The 22,533-nt window shown below is 36.8% G+C and overlaps 1 protein-coding gene across 2 annotated transcripts in view; it reads right to left on the bottom strand.

The window, feature by feature from the left end:
- The window catches only part of LOC145694457 (uncharacterized), a 108,157-nt gene that overhangs the window by 5,385 nt on the left and 80,239 nt on the right, over positions 1-22,533 (bottom strand). For both annotated transcript variants that reach the window (XM_081770726.1, XM_081770727.1), the window contains 2 exons: positions 10,076-10,189; positions 156-270 (listed from right to left, as the gene is read on the bottom strand). In XM_081770726.1, coding sequence (XP_081626852.1) covers positions 156-270; positions 10,076-10,189 — 229 coding nt within the window. The remainder of the gene's footprint in view (positions 1-155; positions 271-10,075; positions 10,190-22,533) is intronic.

Raw genomic sequence — 22,533 nt, 5'->3', positions numbered from 1 at the left:
GCAAAGTGAACGATTATAACGTAGGGCCAAGGTCGGCAGTCGGTTAACTTACCGTTCCTCACTCTTCAATATATTGTCTATGTTACTGGGATACACATATTTTGTGGCACTCCATTTATCATTAATGTAGTCAATTTCTTCGATTAATTTCTTACCTGCCAATGCACTTCTTCAATATACCTCTTCTTGGTGGACCCAAGCTTAATTACCATAGTACTGGAATATCTGTACGGAATTTGACGTGGTTCCAACCAACAGCCAGCCTGAAAGCTGAGAAGACAAATACAGTTAGTATTTATAAATGGGAAGAGCTTGGATTGTCTGTAACTAGCTAAAGAATCTTTATCTCAAAAAGTTGCTGATTAATTACAAAATTCTAATCAGAAGTTCCAGGAACGAAAAATGCAAATGGATATCTCCCTTGCAAGTGGGGTCGTTACGAAGATTGGGGATGATCCTTTGCATAACATATAGAAAAATTACAAGTAAAGATTTCATGAAATGGTGAGTAACAAAATTTGTAAGAAACTTAAGACTCAGGCTAATATAGCGACAAAATACAAACTATCATAGATGATGATTAAAGTAGGATGAAACAGACGACGAGCTTGTATTAGTTCTAATGATATAAATTAAAAATAATTAATTTAGTTCATAATTTATATTTCCAGCATGAACATAGGATATTCTAAATTTTAGTGGAATAACACTTTTTACAATGCGAATGATCCTGTCAATTAATCTGTAGTATTCCCAGCTGGAGAAAGAGCGACAAGGAAAAGGGGAGCCCGCAATCTGGCAACGTTGTACTAAATACCGTGTACCATTGGCTACTGCTTATGTTGCTTCTCATCTGAGAAGAGCTGTAGAAAAAGTATCGAGAGATTACAGTAGTATCTAATGGGGCGTTTACACTTAGTCGATTTGCGTTCGATTCAGTTGAATTGACGTCACTTTCAACTTAATCGACCGTGTAAACAGGACTTCAACTTAATCGCTTGTTGATCGAAAGCGACTAATCGACTAGCAACTGAATCGAAAGACGTTCTATTTTTTGTGGTCGATTCTATTTTCTTCTACTATAATACCGCAAATTGTACCAATTACTTTTTGCTTGGACATCTTTAAAATTGCCAGTCGATTTCGAATCAACCAGAGGAAAGCGAATCGACAAGCAGCATTCAATTTCGGTTGAAACAATTGAACACATCCATCGATCTGATTCGGCCTAGTTGCTTCGATTTAGTCGCAAATGCAGCAAGTCGATTTAGCCGTGCGACTAAATCGACCAAGTGTAAACGCCCCATAAAGTTATTTTAACTCTATGCTAAAACTCTGATAGTGTTCGGAAAGTACAAACAAACATTTGTTACATGAGTCACCAGTCGGCTAATTTTATGTCAATGGAAATGGGTGAAATTCAACCGATATTTTCATTTGATATTAGTGCTATCGTAGAGTGGTTTTCACTGGCTTTCTTTCAAGCAATGTTGGATGTTTAGAACAATTGCACGAAGTATAGCATGCAACCTCAAAATTACATATAAGTAGGCACCGTAAGCAATCAATATTAAGTTTGACAGAATATTTAACTATGAATCAATAGGATGGAAAATGTGATCACTTTGTGATTTCGACATTTTAACACTATATTCATACGGTACGCAAGTTTGCAGTTTCGACTAGGATAAAGTTTCTAACAAGAACAAGAAATGCGCATTCTGATTGACTAAGTACTGTTCACAAATCAAAGGCGGATCTAAAAGGTAAAAACGAGGGAGGGGGCGCATCCATGATAGGTATATTATGAGTTTACTATAAAATTTCAAAAATATATAAGGAAAAACTTCAATTAGTTTTGTCACTCAAAAAACTGGGGGGGGCTAGTTCTCCCAGCACAGGGCTAGATCCGACAATGCATTATTTTAGGTGCAATTGATTGCATTATGAAATTTAATGTCTGACAACCTATTTTAGTAATAAATATTTCAGCAGTATATACGTTTATACAGTATGTAACGTATAGCAAGCTGTTTTGAAGTTCTGAGAGAGACGAAAATCAGTGGTTCGTAGAATGTGAGAAGTTTTTGTTTATCTTGTTCCAATCAACATCAACATTCCACTTTTTAATATTTTGGACTAACGCAAACTTTTATTTCTTCATATAAAAGAATCAAAATTGTAACACATATTAATATTGCGGAGTAATTCCATAATATTACAAATAAATGATGAGGACATCAGGGCAGGGCTGGAAAAGGGATACTTGTCCATGATATGGACCTCATGAAACTAACTGAACTCAAACTAAATGTGCAATTATTAACATGCTGTTGAGCAGTAAGAGGATATCTCAAGAAAGTATGGTTTCCTTTTTAAAAAATTGAGAATAAAGATTATTTATTAATTTATTTTTTGTAGACTTATATACTAAGGATCATTAAAATAAATAATGTACATATGTAGCCAGAAAGACTTGATAAGAAATGAGAACTATGAGAAATCGGGAACAAATTCTCACCCATAACATACAATTGCAATTGTGTATACATGTATATGAAATAGATGACATGGACTTAACTCTGCACCTTTTCATTACGCTTGAAATGTATAACAATAAATAAAGTAGTTTTTAATCTGTGTGTATGTCCGTAATATCAAGACAATTAATAAGAATTTAGGACTCAAATATTCGTTACTATTTTTAAAAAATAAGCGTTCGTATTTACGTTTAACTTCGACATTTAAACAAAATATTTCAGCCAAGGACGACAACTAACAAGAATATTAGTCTTAAAAACAAGTCATTAACCGGGAAAAAAAATCATGTTAAAGAAGTCACCAACTACATTTTCCAATATTTAGAGGTAGAAACTGATGTCACTATTCACTAACTGAAATATGTGTACAAATTTTCTCAAGGAAAACCGTTTTACTCAAAATCTGTAAAATATTACTTAATGACTTTTCCCTTAAGATCAACTGTATATGGATTTAATAGTAGGTCAATATTATATGTTGCACTTTTGTATTTTTAAAGGGAATTCTAACGTGTGAAGATAATTTGGTTCTTCTTCAATTTGCTAATACTTGCTCGCATTGCAGAAAACAGTAGATCATGTGTTATCTTTCATCATATTCCGTTATTTCCATCCCCATATTTCTACAATTGAAAATTGTATTTATGCCAATTTAGTACTAAAATACGTAAAAATCTTATGCCGATGAACATCCTTGTCCCCCCAGCAAAACTTGAAATGCCATTACTGTATAGAAATAATTATTTATAACAAAACTCTATGATATTGGAACCAAGGTGTGCATCTTAAGAAACAAAACCGCACTTGAGATCATGATTATTGATTGAGATTAAAGGAAGAACGATTGGCTCGAACTTCATCCGCCATCTGTCATTATCGATCACTTTCTGCAACTTTTACTTTGCATTAACAATGACACAAAATAATTATTAACATTAATTAATAATGTAGGTGATTGGAACCTAGTTCTGCATCTGAAGATATAAAACTTCAATCATCCTGGTAATGAAAGAAAAAATATTAGATCTTTTAGAGTTGAATAAATGATGGAGCTGTGTCAACAAACTCTGAAACAACCCTAACAGCACAAGATGTGCTAGGCATGCGCCATTTAGGTGTTCTAAATTCATCTCCCACATTTGATGCATTTGTTGTTTCTTCTTCTAAGCGATTGTGTACTAGAAGTAACAAACGCATGAACTTATGCATTAATAAAGTTGATGCATTTCTTGCTTCTAGTACACAATCGCTTAGAAAAAGAAGCAACAAATGCATCAAATGTGGGAAATGAATTTAGAACACAATCGCGCATCACATCTAAATGGCGCATACGCATCACATCTTGTGCTGTTAGGGTATCTAAAACAGTATGTACCTAAAAGACGTACCTAGAACATGACAGATATATGTCCCAAGTGACGACAAAAACAAATGACTGTTAGAGTGCGAAACTGAGCTAGGTATATAAATGCTATATTTGCGGCACATAGTTGCACATATCAATTAGGTGTAACAAGTGCCTAAAACTGTAGGTAGCTGAAGTACATACTTAGCACATGAATATCATATGTGTCAAGTGTCGGTACCTAAAAAGTAGCTGGGGCACCTAAATGGCACATGCCTAGCACATCTTGTGCTGTTAGGGGCGTTTTCTTTGTAAACCTCTTGAATCATATGAAAAGCCTGTAACTGTTTTGTTGTTTCGCACAGAACTTCGTGGCAAAAGGCTGCTCCAATTACCGCTGCATTTTCCACTCACTTAGGTTTAGACGGGGGTCACCGACACCAAGTCATGTGAATAAACATCTACTCACTTTTGCGTTTCGGAGGCAACTGACGCTCGTGTGGACGGTTAGCTGACATCCCCAACTACCGCACCCTGTCGGTGGAACGGGTCTGTGCGCGCGCCTCTACTCAGATAACACTCAGTCTTGAAACTTTGAGAACGTACCCTGTACACATAAAAGAGAATAGCGCGAAACACTGGTCTATTAATAGGGATGCGTACGAGACAAGATTTGTGGCTGTCTCGTCTCGAAAATGTGCTGTAAAAGTGATGTCTCGACTCGAAAAATTATATTTCTCTATTGGAAGAGCCGTGTCTCGACTCGAATTTTGTCAGGAAAATCCTGTATCGACTCGTTTCGTGCTCATCCCTATCTATTAAGACACTAATACAAATTTGTTCTGTAAATTTTAAAAAAATATGATGTGCATCCGTACGTTAAATCTGCACCAACTAGAAAATGTGTAACCAATTTAAAATTTAATTAATTTCTGCACAAAACAATTTCAAGTGTCATGGTCGAGAAAGCCTTAATGCAGCGACCGTAATTAGTATTATCCATTATTTTTACTGATGAAAAAGATAACTTTCAACTAAGACAATAATGATAGTTATTATATTCATAGTAGTGTGTCTTTTCATATTCAAAAATAATGTGTAATTTTGTAAAATTTAATTATTTATTTCCGTAATTTTTTTATGTGCATAAAATCGCATCAATCTGAATTTACCGAAGTTTTATATTTGTAATGGAGTCTGTGTTCTTGTCACAATAAGTCTCTGTACTACTAGTCGTTCAAGTAGTGTATATACGAACCTTGAATGAAGTTTCACAAAATAAGTTTTACAGGTTTAATTTAGGTTTTCCAAAAATTAGTAATGTTTCTAGTTTAAGTTTGTAATTGCAAATAAAGGAGAAATAGAGTAGCAAGAATTTGGAGTGCACACAGCAAATGTTAAACACCAGCGCCATCCAGGGCCGGATCCATGACGAACTTGTTGGGGAAGGGGCTATTTAGAGTTACTTTATGAATAGATCCGGGTGTTTGCAGTACTGGTAATTTTACCATTAGATTGGAGGGGAAGGGGGATGAACGATCCTTCGTCCACACCGTGGATCCGATTATGTTTCCATCTTTATTTGGTAGCACATTGACTTATTGGAAATTATTAATACGTTTTCTTTGAAACGAACTGGAATTTTAAATACTTTGAATTTATTAATTTCTTTTTCAAGTCTAACTGCATTTTCCCATACTTCGTGAAAATTAAATTTTGTGAATATAATTTTAACGTTTAATATCATTTTTAAAATTTTAAGTAATTTTAAACTCATATATAGCATAAATCAATTTTCGGTAAAGAAGAGACAAAACATTTAACCCATTACCCGCCAAAACTCTTGTATCGTTGTTAATGTCATAAAATGTGTTTATTCATAACTGTGTGAGATATAAAGACGCAAAATTAGTGTTAAAGTAGAAATAGTCTATATAGTTCAGGAAATACAACCCGTCCCATTTTTGGGACAATGGCAGAATACGTAAGCATTTTATATTTGTATTTCACAAACGTCCTTGAAATTGGGAAATTTATGAAATTGTTCCAAATGAATACACATTTGCACACTTATTTGTTTTACATATATGTAATTCTAAATTACTTTATTGTTATCCTAAAGGAGTTTGTACACTTGTATTGCACTTATCTTTATGCATTTGTTAGTTCATCTCTCTGTTATGATTCCGTTTCACAATGAGAATTTCATTTTCTTTATCAAATCTATGGTCCATGAAACCACGTTTTCTTTCTTTCTCCATCTGATTGCTGTTCATCAAAGGGCAGGGGTCGATCTCATCACTATCTTACTTTTCTAATAAATTCACAATTTCACCCACTGTGAGTGCAGGCTTATACAATGTTAGTGTTCTACGAAATACAACCTTCGTTACTTACCACCAGCATCTAATAATATCTTTAGAATTACCAATATTGGATAAGAATAAACTATAACTCACACAGGAAACAATACTAACGTAACCAGCCAATGTCCCAATTTTGGGACGCTTGAGACAAATATATGAGAAATTTAACTAAATGCACTTATGTTGCATAGCAGACGATCATATTACTTTGAGATACATGTTGTCATAAAACAAACGTTATTTTACTGAATATGCGGTACAAAAATTACACTAAAACGAAAAAAAAGTTTGCACAGCTGAAAAATGCAAATTCGACATAACGTGGCGCCATATCTTGATCATCGTATTATTAAAAGTTTGCAAGTAACTTCTGTATGATGCAGAAGAGACTGTAAACAAATGAAAGGAAATGAAATATTTGAAGAATATCTTTCCAAGCACTTTCAAAAAATAGTAAAAAAGAACCGTCCCAAAAAAGGGACAATGGCTGATAATGGGTTAACTAGGCCTTGAAGATGAAATCAACAAAATCACACGATTAAAAATTCCGCAGCACATTTTAAAGTAAACAGAGAAACAATTTGCCATATGAATCAAGCAGCTATAAAACAAAGATGGCGCCGGTACCCAAAACCGAAATGAAACATGTATTCAGTATCACTTCATCAAAATTTAGGGGTACAGTGTCGTTCGTTGAGCCTTCAAAAACAAACAAACGTTTACTTTATTTTTTTGCACACAGTGGCGGCGTAAGAGGGGGCTCAGTGGTGCCCTTGTCCTGGGTCTCGCCTTTTGAAGGGCTTCTATCGGCAGCATAATTTCCTTCGTAATCAATGAAGTATCTTATTAGTAGTTGGTGATTATATTTGTCGCTGGACTTACTACGCGCTTGGCTGTACTTGCTGAAAGGGAGACTCTTGACAATGTTAATAATCTGTTCTGTTGTACTGTATACATACAACAGATAAACATACATTTAATGGATAAGTTATAAGTAGAGTCATTAAAATATAATGTTTATTGTCTTATAACTATTCTATCATGTCTTGTTTCCATATTGTAGTAAAACACAATAACACACTGAACAAGGCTATGTGATAATATGTAAAGAAAAACACAATCACGTAATAGTTATTGTGTTGAAACTATTACGTGATTTTTTTTTACATGTTTTTCACATAGCTTTGCTCAGTGTGTTATTGTCTTAATTTGCTGCTTGCTTATTGAAGCCCATGTGATTGAACCGAGTGGTCCAGTTGCAAAGCGCTCATCTCTGCGCGTGAGGTCGATGGTTCGATCCCAGCTTCCCCCAAGTGGGGTTTGTAGTAGACAAATACCATATGCGTGGATTTTCTCGAGGCTCTCCCGTTTCTACCCACTTTTGTCATTCCACCATTTCCCTTCACATGAGTGTATAATTGTGAGATGTTAAACTAAAATAAATAAATAAATAGAAGTTCATCTGTACTTTATGGTACATCGAAAAAGTGAGGAGTTTAAAAGCAGAAGCTGCGAAGAAGCATGTTATTGATATACTGGAAGAACTGCATAACACGCTCGACTGAAACACTTGTTACTCTTTAGAAAATGCAGATCTTTCTCTTCCAAACATTCATGCATTTAACTTCATTGCCTTTGTTTATTTCTGGTCTTTATTTCTCCAATATATTGATCGGATCCAAAAATGTCTGCAATCTAAAGATATGACTTCCTATTACACTTTTATTCCGTTGCAAAGCGTAGTGAATACAACTGATACTTGGAAACTCAATCTGCTGAAGCACGCCTTACATGCAATAGAAGAAAAGTACAGACAATGAACGTAACATTGGGAGCACGTTGTAGAAGATGCATGTTCGGAGAAGAAGGTTATGAAGCAAATCTTCTCATCAGGGAAAGTTGTCGGGTGTCACTACGACTTCATATTGATACTATGTTCATTCGGCTGCTTTTTACATATGAAACAATTAGACAACCGGAGAAATCCTTTATTGCAAGCATGTTTGAATTACGAGCAAGTTCAAAATTGAACAAATCTTATGAAAAAGTTTGAAGTGATATTGTTTTGAGATAAAAACTTCATTTTTTAACAGGAGCTTTTCTTGGGTGTCCAATACGGTGGTGAGATCAAAACGTACGCATTTTGCAAGATAAAGGAACTTATTATGGATGGGGTAAAGGATAATGGCGTCTCACAACTTGCAAATTGCCTCCCGTTCGGCATATCGGGTCGTTAGGCGGAAAAAAAAATGTATTGCCACTCCTATATAAGTTCATGCCTTATATATCAAGTACTAAAAAATGGCACTAAACTTCGACCAACCAACTAAGTAATGATTTGCAAAATTAGACACTGATTAAATATTTCAATAATTTTCTTAGATGATTTTTTCCTTTGTCGAAAATAATTCCTTAATCTTGATTGAATTAGATTTAACTGGAGATATAACTGGAGTACTGTAAATTTATATGAATAATTGTAGCTTTTAGCTGTATCTAAAAACCGTCATTAAAAGTTATATACAAGTTAAAAATAACGAGTTCGGTGAGGTTTTTCTTTTTAAATGCAAGTTTCAAAATATATAAATAGTTTTCTGTATATAACCTTAATCATCATCAAAGAGAAAAACTTTAATAAAATATTACAAAATCTGTTATGTTTACCCTAATCCAGTTATTACAATATTTATAATTAGCATTAACAGTGAATTGAGAATAAGTGTCTTCAACATTTCTTTCTTTTTTCTTTTTCTTTTTTCTTTTTCTTTCTTTCTTTTTTTTTTTTTTTACATTGAGTTAACCAAAATCAGTGTTCATTCATTCATTTTGGAGAGCATACGCAATGGTTCCCGTCATAACAAGCCCATTAGAAAACCACCAGGTCCACGTCTTATATTCTTGGAAAATAATGGCTCCTAACACTGCCTGGACACATGATTTTCCAGTGACGGATACATTATGTGTTAAAGGTGATGTCACTTGAATCTGTAACGTTCCTACATAACCATTTAGGAAAGCAAAAAGAGCACTTAATGACATCAGAAACCAGAAACTGCAACTTCCTATATATTCGTAATTGATTATTAACGGAACTTCTGCATTTACCACGATAAAGGGAAGCAACACAACAGAAAACCAGACGTTAAAATAAAATGCTAACGCCAAGACGTTATTGTTAACGTAGAGTAACGCAAACTTAAGCAGAACAGCAGATAACGAAAGGTACAAAGCTGCTAGAATACAGTTTATAGAACTTAGTAGTGACAAGGTACCAGCAACGTTTTCTGCGACCGTACCTAACGAGAATCCAAGAACTATTACACTACAGCACCACAATCTTCTATATGATGGCTTCTCGTCCAGTATAATGTACGACAGAACAACTGTGAAAACAGTGCTTAAGCAGCGTCCTAGAGTGTAATACGTGACGCCGCCGTACTTGAGACAGAGATTACTAAACATTACCACTGCTAAAGATATTACAGAGTAAGGCAACACATCTCTGGCTGTTTGCCATTTAAAGTAATATTCGGGTGGAAGATCAAGTATATGGGGATAGCGCTTACTTACAGCGGTGACTAAAGAGCAAGACACGGATGACACAAAACATTGATACCAAATTATAAACATTGGTGCATCCAAATTTACGATAGAACTGCTAAGTAAGAGTTTATTCACAAAAACTGCTGACATTGACGTGAGCCAGTAGGAAGCAATTACTAAAGCAGGATTCATGCTTCTCAAGCATTAGTTTAAAAATAACATCAATCAAGTAGCTCAGTTTTCAAGTGATCATGCATATGTTGATATAATCAAACACTAACCCCTGAGGCGATTGAAGATCACATCGCTTGTCGTATGTGAGAACAGGGCCTGGAGAGGGTGACGTCACTATAACTTCCTCAGACATCGTACGGGCTGACATACGAAACTGAGGCCTGGAAAAAACACAAAATATTGTGTTGAAATGGGTTAATTTAATAAATAAATGAAATATAAAATAATAAATTAAAAAAACAAGTAAGATGAAAATGATCCTTTTCCCTTTGTTCTGAACTGAAAACTAGAAAACAAGTTTTCAGTTATTAATATTAAATTAGATATTAATAACTGCATACTTGTTTTTTTTTTAAATTTTATTTTTAATTTTCAGTTCTGAACACAGGGCGATGCATTATTTTCAACATAGTTGGTTTTTATTTGTTAATTATTTATTTTTATTTTCTACTTTTCACTGCATTGTATTGATATGAACAATGAAATACCGAGTTCCGGCCTCATATGGCGAAAGGACAGGCCGGATAACAAGAAGGCCGAAGTTCTACGAACTCATTTCTTTGCCCCTCCAATACCAGAAGACAAAGTTTTTATACCACAAGTCACTGTTACAATCAAGGATGTTATAAAATAGAGGATCTGCCCATATGTATCTTCATCCTATTAAATCAATGAAGCCAAAAAACAACTGAGCATCGGCACGTCTGATTGGCTACTCTCGTTTCCGCCATCGTCGGATTGGCTACTTTCGTTTCCGCCATGATTGTTGGCTTAAAACATTCCGATCATATTGGGCGGACTGGGCAGAGTAGGGGGTGGCGAAACTGTGACGTATGGCTTTAAGATTTTGTTGTTGGGGCAGATCCTCTATTTTATAACATCCTTGGTTATAATACAGTACGTATTTTTCCAAGAACAATTTATGAATACAGTACTGTACGTAATGTACATTATAATCAGGAACAGAGGCAAGCGTACAGTATTGAGATCCATTACACACTGACGAAACAATGAATAAAGAGCAGAAAGCTGCTCTTTTTCTGTCATAACTTGTATTTTGCACACGACACGTAGAAGGATCGTAGCAGACGTTCGCTTCCAATGCCTTGGCAATGTTGCCAATGCAACGTTTTGCCTCCCTTTTTTATTTACGATAAAAGGAAACTAGGCCGGCGAGACGGATACTCGAAAGTCTACTGTACCTAATAAAAAAGAAGTTATTTAATCAATTAAGTATCGCATCGCATATGCATTATGGATGACTGTGGGTCTTAAGTTCTCTCTTTTACTTTACAATTGTATCGATCTCCTTTCCTCTTCTTACTGTATTTATCGGCTGTTCTACAAATGGTGCCCACGGACTACGGAGCACTATTCTACAAGTAAAAATAAAGCAAAACTTAGATATAATCGTATATCCTTGGGTTCTCGTCTGGAGACTCAAATTGCATCACGTGGCAACGTCATAGATACAGAACAATAGAGTAGATCTACCAATCTATCAAAAAGTTACGTCGATTCTTTCCAGATGGTAGTTAAAGTCGATAGACATTGATACTACTAGCGTAACAATTGGTGTAACTGCTTGATGGAGTCATAGAACAATGCTAATGGGATTCATAGAACAACTTAATCTACGACGTGCGACATAATGAAATATTTCATTCCGCATAGCAGCTAAAGAAAACAGTGGATGGTTATACCATTATATAACATTTTTGGTTTACTTGTAGAATAGCGCTCTGTTGTCTGTGGCCACCATTTTTTCTAAAACACTTGATTCGGAATCCTCATGACGAGAGCTTTTTTCATACCCATATTGTACAGAAAGAAAAAAATCAGCTTAGACATAATGGAGACTGACATCCGCCACGTTGACTACGATGTGACGTCACTTATCCTATGTTACTCAGATTGTCACCACGATTCCAACGATACCTCATTTATTGAAATCAGTTCAGGCGTTTCAGTTCCAGAATGAAAAACTAAGGGACATGAATACATACCCACATACTGACATGAGAAACACAATACCCTCCGTTTGTCTTCAGCGTAGTAGAGGGAAAAGAAACTTACATATCCTAGAAAGTACTTCAATCAGGGACGTTTTTAACCTCCACGGCGCCCTAGGACGCACCTCACTATTTTCAGAGCACCCTGCCTTCAGTTATTGCCTTGCCAGTTTCGATTCGGAAGGGATTTTCCCCTAACTCCCTTACTCTTTTCCCTTTCTTTGTTTTTGCTCTTTGGAGAGTCTTCATTATCCACCACCTATGGACCCGCCGCTCTCCAATTTTTTGCGCCCCAAATCTTTTGCGCCCTAGGCACGTGCCTAGCATGCCTAAGCGGAGAAGCGGCCCTGACTTCAATAATCAATTTATTTATTTGTTCTACGTGAGCATCACAGACAATAGGTTCAAACATTGAGAAATAGTGTGTTAGGCAACTACCACTTCAGCTCTACGTTATGATATGAAGCTTTTCGAAGCATTTTCTAACAAACCCAATTACCAGTGGAGCCCCTACGAAAGAAAGAAAATTGCGATTAGGAGTGGATAAATGACGGCAAATTGCTGGATAAATGATGGCAACAATGCTAACTATTTGCTTCTGAAGTGTACTTTTAGGGTAAGTAGTACCTCGTAATGCTACGGACCTTTTAAGAACAAAAGATACAGCTAGATCGTAATGGACTACATTATAAAATAAAGTTCTACGTCGATTTACGAGAGTAATTCGTTCCGGGAAACAGGCCTGTAGCCAGCTTGAAAATGTAGGGGGGGGGCGGTGAAAGTTAGGGGGACCCGATCCAAAAATATTATAGTTCATCCCATATTATAGTTTATTCGCAAGCCTATTGTGAAAATTTTAGAGGGGCCAGTAAAAATTTTGGGGAGACCCGGCTCCCTAGCCCCTCCTGGATACGGGCTTGCCGGGAAAAACTCACGTTCTGAATTGATTTCTTCCATATAAGACAGTCTAATGTGATCCCACGAATTTGTCCAAGTAAAGTTACTAGTGCTTTGAAAATCTCGTATTCTGAATCGAATTTTTCCTTAGAAAATAATGGAGATCCCATGAATTTGCCCTCCCCCCCAAAAAATATCACAAATAATCTATTTTTGAGTGGTGATTTATACAGAAGAAAAGTAACATTGCAAGTAAAGAAGATAGATGCAGGATTATCAAATGGAAGACAAATCAATGAAATATGGATAAAATGAAATATAATCTTCGTCTATCTATAGTAGAGAAGGTATAACACCGTTGGCTTCCCGCTAAAAGTTGTAGTGACGTTTATGGGAGTGGCCAGCTTGGTTACTCGTGGCTCACTGAGCGCAGTAGACGGTTGGTGGTGATTGGCTACCCTCTTACCCAAGGGCGCCGATCCTGGGAGGCCGAGGCCCCCCTCCAAAGCTCATGTGGGCCCCTCTATTGTATTTATGAATATGCAATATTTGGCATAATTTGAGTGCAATTTGTCTTATCATCTTCATATATATACTTTCTGCATCTGAATGCCCCCCAAATTTAAAGAGAAATCGGCGCCCTTGCTCTTACCACCCCCAGTGACGAGCAGGTCCAAGCACGGGAAGCCAACGACGTTATACCTTCTGGACTTTAATCAATACGAATTTTTATTTAAACTTATAATAGTTTTTAAAAAATCATTAATATTTCACAAACTTGTGTAGCAGCTTAAGGTCTATCACTATGCCAAATTTGATCCAGATTGGGTCATAGAGAAATGATATACGGAGATTCAAGCTAATACGTTTCAAGTCATCAACTGAAGGGAATAGCATCAGCGCTGGTGCTGCTATCTACTGTAGCTTGCCCTGAAGGAAAGATGTAGCTCTTTATTTGTACAACAGATGTCAGCACCAGTATTTCTATTCAGCCAAATTCTAAAAGTTGCCGTTATGTATATTAATTATACATAATTGGGGGATGTGATTACAAAATAGGCTATATACTGTCTGTGTGGTAATTTTCCTCTCATCTACATGTCATTCCCCTGCAAAGATTTCTTAATTCAGGTGTTGACTGCACTAAGAGTAAAGGTAGCGCAATAAGAAAGAATGCAAAATTATTATTAAATACTGAAAATTTAGATAGAAATCACCAGCTATTACGGCTCGCGAATTTCTTCAGAAAAAGACGCTAATATTTACCTCCCATATGTACAGATGTACTACTCCTGTGGATAATAGTTTCTATCTGAATTTTATGAACTGCTGAGTCAATCGGACGGCTTCGTCATCACAATGATTAATTTTTCTAACTATGCTTTATTTTGTATGATAAATATGTACCAAGTGAAGAAAAACTGGTATCCCTTATGCATGGATAAATTACTAAAAAAGCTGGGGAAGAAGAAGACTATCCGTGTCTTTATTTGAGTATCCATAAAAGGGGAGGAGTTCCAGTGACGGATCTAGAAAGTAAAAACTGCAGGTGGCAGCCAGATACCAGACTATGATAGGTATATCATGAGTTTACTCTAAACTTTCAAAAATATATAAATAATAGCTTAAATTATTTTTGTCACTCAAAAACCTGGGAGGCCTAGTTCCCCTAGCCCCGGACTGCATCTGCCATTAAGGAGTTGTGCTCCGTAATAATACTTGTATTTCTGCCGGGACCATAAAAAAAGTTCGTATATTATGTTGTCCAATATGAGAGGAAATCAAATACTAGTCACAAGTTCGTGTTATGAAGTTGTCCGTTAAGAAAGGAAATCAAATACCAGCTAGAAATCTGTGTTACGAAGTTGTCCGTTAACCCCTTCCGTCAATATGTTCACATTTGTGGACACAAATTGATACATTTTTCCTGTTCGTTCCGTTAAATCTGCTCGAATTAATTCCTGGCGTACACACGCGTGGACGTCTGAACACCATATATTTTCTTTTTACCATGAATTATATATATTTTCTTTTTTTTTTTTTCGGTAAGCTCGAGTGCAAGTGGCAGCCACCCTTCAGTTCTATGAGATGGCAGGTGCTGGTGGAACACAGGCTTTTGCAAGTCGGAAAAGTATGTATTATTTTCGTCCATATATATTATTGCTACAATCAAGTTTTTTTTGTGATATTGTGTACACTGGTTTTATATTTGATAGTTGTTTCTATATTTTTTCGTATTATTTTTTAGGTTTGTTTTGCTGCAAAATTGTACATGATAGAAAGGCAACACGATATAAATGCATTGAAAGAAGTAAAGTATCTATTTAAGGGCACCAATACCGTATCCTCGCGTGTTTAAGCCGCACTTTTTTCACGAAAAAGCAAACGAAAATGTAGGGTGCGGCTTATACACGTGAATGATTTAAAATGGCTTAAAGATAATTACGGTATTAATTTTTTGTGTTTGTTGTACGGTATTTACCGTACATCACAAGAAACACTTATAGAAAACAAATCCACAAGGCCACAATCAGACGAAACAACAATTCAACACAGGAACAAACACGTTAACTCAAATACCGCTATTGTTGATTTGAATTAACAATTACCGGTAAACGAATAAAAGATTCCTCTGCGATAATAATCGCGCACTCAAGAGTTTTTTCTACGAGAAGGCAGTCTGTTTCGTGCGCTGCACCTATACGTTACGAAGAGCGTGCCTTGTGGATTTCTTCTAAGGAAAATGTCCAAACGACTTAGCTACGATGCACATTTTAAATTGCAAGTTATCCGATTCTCTGAGGAAAACGGGAACCGAGCTGCTGCAATTCATTTTCACGTGGATGAATCCAACGTGCCACGTTGGAAAAAGCAGAAGAATGAACTTCAAGCAACAAGGGGCAAGAGGAAGGCGTTTCGTGTAAAAGCAGCTAAGTATCCACAATTGGAAGAAAATACTTTATCTTACGTTAATGAGAATAGAAGTTCAGGTTATGCTGTTACAGTTGATATGATATGCTTTCAAGCTCTTGAAAAGAATCGTCGGTTGGGAGTAAGCCAAGATTTTCGAGCAAGTGCTGGATGGTGTGCCCGTTTCATGCGTCGGAATGGCTTGTCACTGCGTCGTAGGACAACAGTTGCTCAACGTCTTCCAGCAGACTTTGACGATGAAATTTTGAAGTTTCAGAGATTCATTATCCAAAAGCGACAAGCCAATGGGTATGCGCTCTCCCAAATCGGTAATGCTGATCAAACACCCATTTACTGGGACATGCCTATGTCTACTATAGTTGCGCCAAGAGGCTCGCGCACCGTAAGAATAAAGACTACAGGTGGTGAGAAGCAGCGATGCACCGTTATGCTGGCTGTTCTGGCAGATGAAAAAAAACACCACCCTACGTTGTCTTGAAGTGAAAGACTGTACCAAAAGACATACCGCCGGGTATTTTTGTGCGTGCTCAGGAAAAAGGATGGATGGAAGAGAATCTGGTGTTGGACTGGCTACAAATGTTGTGGAACAGAAGACCTGGTGGTTTGCTGAAACCTAAGAGCTTGTTAGTTTGGGATAGTTTCCGAGATCACGTGACTCCTCGTGTGAAGCGAACATTAAGTGAGTGTAAAACTGACATAGCTATTGTTCCTGGGGGCCTTACTTCCATGCTTCAGCCCCTTAATGTTACTGTTAATCGCTCCTTTAAAAGTTCATTCAGGAGACTTTACAATGATTGGATGATTGCAGGAAACCATGACCATACACCCAAAGGTAAGATCAAACGTCCGACTGTGCGGCTTGTGTGTGAATGGATTCTGGCAGTCTGGGAAAGTGTTAAACCTGAAACGATCGTCAAAGGATTTTTGAGGTATGGAATATCCAATGCTCTAGACGGCTCCCAGGATGATATGCTATGGGATATCAGCGATAGTGGTCGTGATGCCAGTGATGCCTCTAATGCAAGCAACCTCTCTACTGGTAGTGACAGTGAATAACATTACAACTGTACATTTTGAGCAACCTCTCTAGTGGTAGTGACAGTGTGATTTTATTTTAGAATAAAAAAGTCTTAGTGTGTGATAAGTACGTACACATGATTTTATTTTAGCTGTAGCTTGATAGACATTCTACCCGCGGCTTATCCTTGAGATTTTTTAAAACGGATGTAAAGGTAAATTTTAAGGGTGCGGCTTATACACGCGAGAATACGGTATTTTATTTTCATTATTAACCCTTAATTGGTGGCGTGAGGTCCCACGGACACCGAACACCTTTTTTCCCCTTCTTAATCTAGCAGACGATTGACTTTGAATACGTGCCACTCCTAGTACCTTCCTCGCTCGCAATTGGCTATAAGTAGCTGTAGAGTTCGGATGTCTAAATGTCACTGTTTCGTTTCCTTGCAGTTAGTGGAGTCCTATTGACCACACGTCACTAATTGTGTTACTATTTTGTTCCAAGGCAGCGTTCATGACTTGAGTTGATTTTGAGTTTTAACGTCCCTCTGAGCAGCGAGGCTATATGAGACAGGACCTATTGATCAACGTGAAAGGCGAACCATATGAGCTCCTGTCGGGAATCGAACGCAGGTCTGCGACGCCAAAGGCGCGTACGCTAACCGCTTATCCACGAAGGAGCTCGGCAGTGTTCACATTTTATACATTTTTTAAAAAAATATTCACTTTTTCTCGTACAATATAGTTGACAAACCTGGCCCATCTAGTGTGAATGTATATAATTCTGAATTTACAGAAAAAAAGTTAATTACATGTTACATGTTTTGTCAGAAAGTGACAGCGAGGCAGTGAGAAGTAAGGTAGAACAAACCTTTGCAAAATTGGCGAAGCTAATATATACTTAAAAAAATTCACAAATTTGTAAATGCCTTGCCTTCCATTGACAATAGTTTTGAGGGGTTCGTTTATTATAATTTGTATATCAGTGTCAGTGTAGCAATATATAAAGCTACCTTTATTTACATTAGAAAACTTATGCCAGACTGGTTTGACCGTTTTATATCCATGCACATTGCTATATTTCATTATTATATCTATGGTGCGTTATGTCCTATGGCTACAATGTATAATTAAAGCAAGTTTGACTTTTAAAAGAAATTGTGCTCCTTTTTATATTTAATAATTAGTAAGGGGTCCCAGGGACCTCACGTCACTAACTGTGCACTAAAAATTCACTACACCAGTTGAGGGTTAAAACATGTAGGAAAATTTGTAACTACACTAATTTCTACTATTTGTGCTAATCATTGATATAACAAATATTGCAAGCATATAGTCAATTGTTTCATTTTTTCATCCTTACGAGAGCTAACCGCAAAAGATGTTCTAGATTTGTAGAGGGTTCAGGTATCGACGATTCAGATAATAATCCAGGTTTTATGGATATTGACTCCAGTAACCTTAGCAGTGAAGATAGCGATAGCGTTGTTGCAAGAAACGAAAATGATAAGCAATAAATTGTTTTAGTCGTTATCTATCCTAAAGAACTGAGTTATTATACGTAAGGTTATTTGGACAAAATTCTGAATTAATTTATATTTCGAATTGGAAGATACTGCAGTACAGGTAATCAAAGTAGGGGAAGGGAGGGTAAGTTGACGATAGTAAGCTTCTATGCATGTTTTGTCAGCCTTGTGTTGATGAAATGTTTCGATTTTATGTTCACGGCAATTATTAGACTTTCGTTTTACTCTGTTAATTGTTTGATGGTTTTAAATTCAAAAGCTACGATGATATTTCACTTTTATTGACCCCATATCATTTTCGTCATCTTACCCTCCTATGCGGGTAAGATGACTTCCATAGGTGGGTAAGATGACGAGACAAAAAGCGAGAACAGAACTGGACTAATTATTGTATTTCAAACGCAGTATTTTGCAGAATACACAAATAATAACATGAACAGAAGAATATGACCACAAGCGCAATGTGATTTCAAGCACAAAAGTCACAGATGTATGCTTTGAATTTTGCTTCTGTTACAGGCAATTCAGTACAAGCAACATGGGCCCAATTCTGACACACATTACAAGCGAACCACGTTTCACTTTTAGCATATTCATTACATACTACACACACTCCTTCCCCCAAAACATCTGAATCGTCGTCTTCGTCCATGTAAGTCACTGATATAGAAGAGTCAGAGGAGTCGACTGAATACATGTCTTCTTTGTATACTACGGAGATTTGTCTTTTCGTTTCCGTGTTCCTTTTTTCTGGGTACGCATATCTTCTTTTGTCTTCTTTTTTGCTTATTTCCCGGCTTTCCTTTCTTTCAGAGTTCTTTTGACAGGACTGCTGGTGATAAGCAACAAAGGCAGCTTCTTTCGCTGTTTCCTTCCTTCGTTAACTGCTTTAGGAAGAAGGGGTGACCATTGTATGATTTCGCATTTGAGGGTCCAGGGTCTGCATGAGATGGTCCGGGTTCATAAATGGAAGAATCGGGTTCTGGAAGTTTTGATGCAGGTTCAGAGTGTATTTGGTTAAATTGCGCAAAGGAAGCAGACAATTTTGGAATAGAAGGTTTAGGTACTGATACAGATGATGCAGATGCTAAGTTAGACATTGTAGTTGTTGAATGTTCCCTGGCACTTATTTCAGTTGCTGTGGTCGCTGTAACTTCAGGAACATATTGGTTTTCGGTTGTCAATGATGGCTCGAAATCAGAATCACTGAAAATCTGAAAATTTAATGGCACTAACCCTGTAGCACGGAAACCCTTTACTGCGTGACTGATCGTGGCCACCCTACTATATGCCATATTGAATGGCAGCAACATTCTTTATGCTGATTCTCTCACCTGGAGGAGCCATCTAGTAGTCATCACAAGCACGGCTATATGCAGTTTTCAATGGACCATACAGAGCAACATCCAAAGGCTGCGTCCGGTGGCTTGTGTGCGGAGGAAATCCTAAGAGGCTAATATGATTTTCTCTGCACACGTTAACTGCTAGTAAGGTAACATGGGATGGGACTTATTCCAGATACCAGCAGAGCCAGGAGGAGCATTGTTCAAAAAGTGTTCCTGCATACGCACCTTGGGGAAAATAAAGAATGGTGAGACGTAGTTGCCAACAGCACTAAAACGACAACCCACACTTACATTCACACCTCTTTCAGCAGAAGAAACTTTAATTACTCTTCGATTTCCTTTTGAACTTAATACGTTTGGAGTATTCGTGGGTACAGTTCAACAGCCCGCTTTATCCATGTTAAAAAATCTGATGAGATTCAAAGTGTTTCTTATTTAAAACATCTTTATAGACATTAAAGAATGATTCAACATTTGTTTTGTTGAAGCAGCTAGCCTCCCTGCAGATGTAGTTCCGCTTTTCGCAGAGAGTAATGAAATTTATTCATAAAGGTGTTGATGAAATCCTTGCTGGCCTTCTTCTCTTCTTGGTTGAATCGGTGAGGAAACTTCATAGTCTCAACATAGTCATAAGCTATTCTTCCAAATTGCTCCCTTGTTAGGCTCATGCAGCTCGGGCAAGATGACGAATTCGCCATCTTGTCCGCCTATTTGATTCATCATCTTACGCGAAACAGCCATTTTTTATTGCAAAAGGGACAAATCTGTCATCAAGTTATTTCTGAGTTTCATTGAGCTATTGATGTAATTAATATACTACACTGATTCGAAAAAACAGAAATCATGTCCTGGGCACTTACCACAATAGCATCAGACGTTATTTTCTGACACCGGAATTTTACAACGAACCGACGTGCAAACAGTCAAACCACTCCTGGTCAACTGGAACACGGCCGATTGGAATAGTTTCTATCTCCCAACACGTGTGGCACTAGTGCCTTCTGAACCGCATGAAGGCTGTGTTGCCATATCACTTCATGATTCTGAAATTGACAATTCGTCATCTTAAACACCTCGTCAACTTACCCTCCTTTCCCCTAGCCGAATTTTGAAATGACCCTCTTTTGTTAATTTAAATGGTACAAAATTATTTCTTGGTTGGGCAAAAATAGACAAAAATTGGACAAAATTCTAAGCTAGTTAAAATTCAAGTTCGAAGATGTCACACTACAACTAAGTGGACGGGCCTGTGATTGGCCAAATAACTTCGTGAAGATAATTCAGTTCTTTAGAACAGATAAGGAGTACAATTTATTGCTTACCATTTTCGTCTCTTGCAACATCACCATCGTCATCTTCACTGTTAGAGTTATTGAAGTCATCACCTATAAAATCTTGATCATTATCTGAACCCTCAACAAATCTAGAAGCTCTCCTAAGAATGAAAAGAACGAAACCATTGACTATATGCTTGTTTTCGAAAAGTCGAAATGAAAAGTTCCACAAAAATGAGAAACTGGGTATTCAGGAACACAACAAACAATTTGATGTATCATCTTATGTTCTCAAGAAAGGAGAAAATGTAAGAAAAATATTACTAAATAAACGAATTATATTTAATAATAAAGTATTCAGTTCATGCTAATTTAAGTATACAAACATAGCCGTTGATTTGTTGTGTCACAATAATGTAATAATATGTCAGAAAGGTGTAGTATAGCAAAAAAAAAAAAAAAAAAAAAAAAAAATATATATATATATATATATATATATATATATATATATCATAATTGTTCACAAATATTTAAACATGCAATTACTTGTTATTGAACCAATGTCCACGAACGTGAACATAGTTTTTTTTTGTGAATCAACAAAAAAAAAATCAAATTCTGAAAAATAAATTGTAAAATATGATTTTAAATGATGTAGCATACAAAATTTGAAAGATGGTTTTAAAAGCTTTGCAGTCTGGGACCGAAGGGGTTAAGGGAGTAAATCAAATACTGGTTAGAGTATAATGATAGGCTTCAGGTAAGGAAAAGCTTAGACTCGAATCTCATTTCGTTGTCTTCATGGTCGCTCATAAGTGCTCTCGTTATTGTGAACTCCGTGATGTATTGTAATGCTTTTGAAGCAGGAGACCTGGCTTCGATTTCCAGCAGGAGTTCACGTGGTTCGGATCCCACGTAAAACTCTAGGTTCGCGTCTCATATAGGCTTGCTGCTGTACGGGACGCTCAACTCACACTCAATCTAGAGCTCCTTCATGGCTAAGTGGTTAGTGTACGCGCCTTTGATGTGCGAGACCCGGGTTCGATTCCTGGCGGGAGCTCATGTTCATATTCCACGTTAATCAGTAGGTTCAGTCTTATATAGCTTTGCTACTGAAAGGGAAGTTAAAATCAACTTAACTGAAAGCCAATCCAATACTGTGATCATATATTGAGAACTGTTGCTTACAATCATCGTATTTTTAACCGACTGCAAAAACAGGAGAAGGTTCTCGAATCAATACGTACGAATATATATACCAACGTGTTGATTCATGGTATTATTCACGCATAACTTCAACAAAGGTGCACTGATTTCGATGTTTCATTCTTTGTATGAAAGAGTATATCTTCCTGGTGGTCTCATATACATTTCTTTAGGATCTGATGGTCATGTTTGGAGCTAGACCATGAACATCTCAATGGATGCTGGGTTAATGCGGTAAGGTAACATGCTTATAGGCAACCAGAAATTCTTTGGCGTGATTATGGTTGCATAACGAT

This window comes from Thermobia domestica, chromosome 9, assembly GCF_964235325.1.
Source record: "Thermobia domestica chromosome 9, izTheDome1.hap1.1, whole genome shotgun sequence".
Classification (NCBI taxonomy): Eukaryota; Metazoa; Arthropoda; class Insecta; order Zygentoma; family Lepismatidae; genus Thermobia; species Thermobia domestica.
Note: the sequence above shows the minus strand (reverse complement) of the source record. Positions and strands in the feature narration are given on the sequence as shown.